Source organism: Prionailurus viverrinus, chromosome F2 (genome assembly GCF_022837055.1).
Source record: "Prionailurus viverrinus isolate Anna chromosome F2, UM_Priviv_1.0, whole genome shotgun sequence".
Lineage (NCBI taxonomy): Eukaryota > Metazoa > Chordata > Mammalia > Carnivora > Felidae > Prionailurus > Prionailurus viverrinus.
Genome location: NC_062578.1, coordinates 83,813,957 through 83,817,728, shown reverse-complemented (window position 1 = coordinate 83,817,728; position 3,772 = coordinate 83,813,957). Strand labels below are relative to the sequence as shown.

At 53.0% G+C, this 3,772-nt stretch overlaps 1 protein-coding gene across 2 annotated transcripts; it reads right to left on the bottom strand.

The window, feature by feature from the left end:
- Positions 1–1,550: 1,550 nt before the first annotated feature.
- On the bottom strand, positions 1,551–3,511 carry CF2H8orf33 (chromosome F2 C8orf33 homolog). Of its 2 annotated transcripts, XM_047842848.1 has the most exons (6): positions 3,398–3,511; positions 3,264–3,309; positions 2,968–3,146; positions 2,658–2,742; positions 2,316–2,462; positions 1,551–1,967 (listed from the first exon to the last, which is right to left on the bottom strand). In XM_047842848.1, exons 1-6 carry the CDS (start codon positions 3,401–3,403, stop codon positions 1,828–1,830), a joined length of 603 nt encoding a protein of 200 aa, XP_047698804.1. In that variant the 5' UTR covers positions 3,404–3,511; the 3' UTR covers positions 1,551–1,827. The 2 variants fall into 2 exon arrangements, with proteins under 2 accessions (XP_047698804.1, XP_047698803.1); XM_047842847.1 differs by having other exon boundaries at positions 3,264–3,494.
- Between the last annotated feature and the right edge of the window lie 261 nt (positions 3,512–3,772).

Sequence of the window (3,772 nt, the reverse complement as noted above, 5' to 3'; positions counted from 1 at the left end):
GCCTGCTGCATAGACCAGAACACTGACACCCGAGAGCAGTGCAGGTTAAGCTCCAGTTGACCTCACCCAGAACTACCTACAACCACCCCACTTACAGATGGATGAACTGAGGCCAGGCTAAAGAGTGTGACTTAGCTGTGGTTGCCCAACATGCAAGCCATGGATGAGACACTACCAAGAACATAGCTGGGTATAAGCCGAAGGAGGAGCACCCTGAGTAGAAAAATGACCTAAGAGGGAAGCAGGATTGATGGCCCAGTCAGAGGCCACACAGTGCCCTCCCATCTCCGGCCTTCAGATGCTTCCTGTTTCCCAGTCCCCTTGCACTATATTTCCCCAGAGTCTAAGACCTGCTACAAGTAAGTGGACTTTTTGTGAACATCCTATCAGGATTGAAGCCATTAAGGCAGGATTGAGTTGGTTATCGCAGGAGCAGACAAGAAGCCAGCAAGGAGGGAACAAGAAAAGGGAGCCACATCAGAGAGAAAAGTCAGAAGCCTAAATGTGTGCAAGCCCTAAGTGGGGCTTCATCTACCAGCTTTCACACTGTTTTCTGGGTACAATAAAGCCACTAGGTCAGAGAAATAGGGCCCAATACATATGATCACTGGCTACAATGAACACACAAGATGTAAGAGTGATGTATGGGACACTAACACCTGGAGGCTCACAGAGCAGTCAGGGGAAGAGCTGGGGCCAGGACTAGAATGTCTAGCAGTAAAGAGAGAAAGCACAAAAGGTTAGAAATTTAGTTTGAAGACAGAACTCATATACCAGCTGAAGTACAGAACACACGTATGGGAGAAGGAAAGCAAGAAAGGATGACATAGGTTTTTGGCCTAATCAACTAGGTGGGCAGTAGGGCCACTGACTCAAAAGCAAAAGACAAAGGGAGATGTAGGGGCCAATAAATGTTTTGGATATGTCAAGTTTGAAATGCCCACAAAACATCTAAGTAGAAATGCTGAATAGGCAGTTGGGCTCCTGGTATCTATCCAGTTTGGGATGCAAGCTTGGGAAACACCAGCAAAGACAGCATCACAGCCACTGAGGATTAAGTCACCCAATTTGATGCAGATGTACTGGGACTATCATTTGGAGTAGCCAAACGTTGCGGAGGTCATCTACTGAAGCTCAACCCAGGTCTTCAGCCAGGATTGTTAGGGCAAGAAGCTCTCTTGTCCTAAGAACAAATCTGCCCTTCTGGGAGCTACACTGGCTCCCTGAGGATGACACATGCTCAGAAATGAAAGCAATACAAAGGACCACGCACTGTGGTGAGCCTGGACCCAGAAGTGCCAGGCACCTGCCTCCTCTGTATTCACCTAACACAGATAATTAGCACACAAATTCACTAATCCATTTGTACAGAAAATAGTTTTCTTACTACAATGTGATATTACAGCATAAAGCACTACATCATTTGACAAGACGTTCTTCTATAGGTGAGCACCACTGAACAACTCTATAGCGTCCTCCATTGTCCTTATTACAAACAGCTGCTTAATGTCAGGCTAAAGATTAAGTAAAACATTCTTTCAACGACACGCTGAACACTCACTTCAGTTTATTGTAGAAGCTTTTCTGAATGGAGCTCCTTCTTCTGGCAGGAAGCACATTTCATTTGAAAACCTACAAACGGGTCTTGTGCTTATCTGAAATTTGCCCAATATGCTGGTCTCACATCTGTCTAGCAGCCATGGCACCAGATCCACGGACCATGGACAAAACCACATCTGTCCAACAGCGCATCCCCAGAAAAGTTCTACACTCAACAGAAACCCCCATGCTCCCAGGGAGGGGAACTGTTCCAGGATGGAGGACAGGCTAAAAGAAATTGAACCTGAACTCTTCATCAGGAGTGTCCAGGGTGGCCTTGGCTACCCCTGCTTGGCGAGTCCTGCAGACCCTTCCGCTCTTCCTTCTGGTGGCCTCAGCTACAGGCCGCACCTGGGCTGTGCGGGCTGCTGTGGGGGAGAGGACAGAGTATCAGAACAGAGTAAAAGCAGCTAACATTACCTGTGCCTTAAGACAAATCAACTGATTCACTTCTCAAAGTCTTAGGGTAGGTATTATCATCACACTCCACTTAGAATCACTGAGACATTCACTAACTCTGCTGCTCTGTGTCCCAGGTCCAAGCCTGACATCAGTGTTCCAGAGAGGACCCAGCTCTCTCTCCATGTTTTCCCAGGCCTCCCTGAGTCCATCTCCTCTCTCCACCCCTGCCAGCCCTGTTACTCTAGCTTTCTTCTAGTCACTCCCTAGGTTCTTCCTCCCTACCCCCTGAAATCAACCAGTTTCCAGCTCCTCACCAGTCCTGAGAACCCGAAGGGCCTCTCGCCGCTCGGCTTCCATCTGAGCCCTGTAGTCCCCAAACAAGGAGCGCATCAGCTGCCTCTTCCGGGGCAGAGGGGTTCTTTCACTACGCAGGGTTCGGATTGCCCCAAGAGCCTGCTCTTCTGCGGATTAAAGATAAATAAATAAATAAATAAATAAATAAATAAATAAATAAATAAATAAAAACTAGGAATCTCCTCTATTCTGACCGCCTATCATCCTACAGGAAAGACAACAATTCCATCCCCTGGCACCACCTGAAGGCCACAGCTTTATCATGGTTCACCTCTCCCCAATTCTACAGAAAGGCCCCTCACTCTGTTTCTGACTGGGTCTCTGCATCTTGAGGCCCAGCTCCAGTTGCTCCACGCACCACGCCAGTTCCCGGGCCAGCTGCTCTGCCTGTGATGAAACGGGGAGAGTGGCTGTGAGACCGCACCAGGACAGCGTGGGTTCCAGCCCCATCCCACAGGCACCCCTCCCTCCCACCCTCCGTCCCCATCCCATCCCACCCCATCCCATCCCGGCCTTAACTCAGAAAAACCGAGACTACACACACCCGCCAGCACACTCACACCCGGGATGCAGCGCTGAATTCCACCCGCCCCGACAGAGGCCCGCCCTTGCCTGAGCCTCCGCGCTTAGGGGCGCTTCCTCTGAGCAGGGCTTTTCTGAGACCTTCCCGCCTCCACTCGCCACAGAGGCTCCGTTCCGGGTTTTCTTCTTCTTTCGCTTCTTAGAGGCTGCGTCGCCTTCACCACGTTCGGGGTGCGCCCGGGCGGCGGCGTCACTGCGTGTGGAGTGCCCTAAGCAGAGACGAACTGGATGGGACCTTACGGCGGAAGGACCCGGGGAGCCGGGAAACGACCCGGGGAGCCGGGAAACGACCCAGGCAGCCGCGGGCTGCGGAGCGCGGACAGTACCTGGGCCTGCGGCCACTGATGTCTCCCGAGCAGGATGTCCTAGGGCCTGGAGAAAGGGGGGCAGCACAAGGGTCATGGGGGGCCGCCAACGGCCCAAGTCCCTGGGACCCCTGTGGTCTCACCGCGCAGCTCACCGCCATGCGCCGCAGTCGCCGCCGGAGACTGCGTGGTGCCTGAGGTCCGAGGCCGAAATCCCCCCTGCAGAAACGCGTGTGCGGCGCAGAGTTCCGCTGGGCACCGACGGCGCTGTGGGCGGTGCCTTGGACGCACTGGGGGCGGGGGAGCGCGCGGCGCTTCGGCCGCAGGGAACCTCGCAAAGGTCGGAAGGGGAGCCTCCGGACGGCGCTCTCGTGGCACTTACTACGTTGAAGGCACCACTCTGGGTGAAAGGACAACGCCTGAAGCAAGGGAATGCTCTCAAAGCTCACTTAGTGCGGAGAGAAAAACCGTCGGGCAGAGAAGCGCCGTCAATAGCAGCCCGAAACAGGACGGCGAGCGGTCAGCAAAAA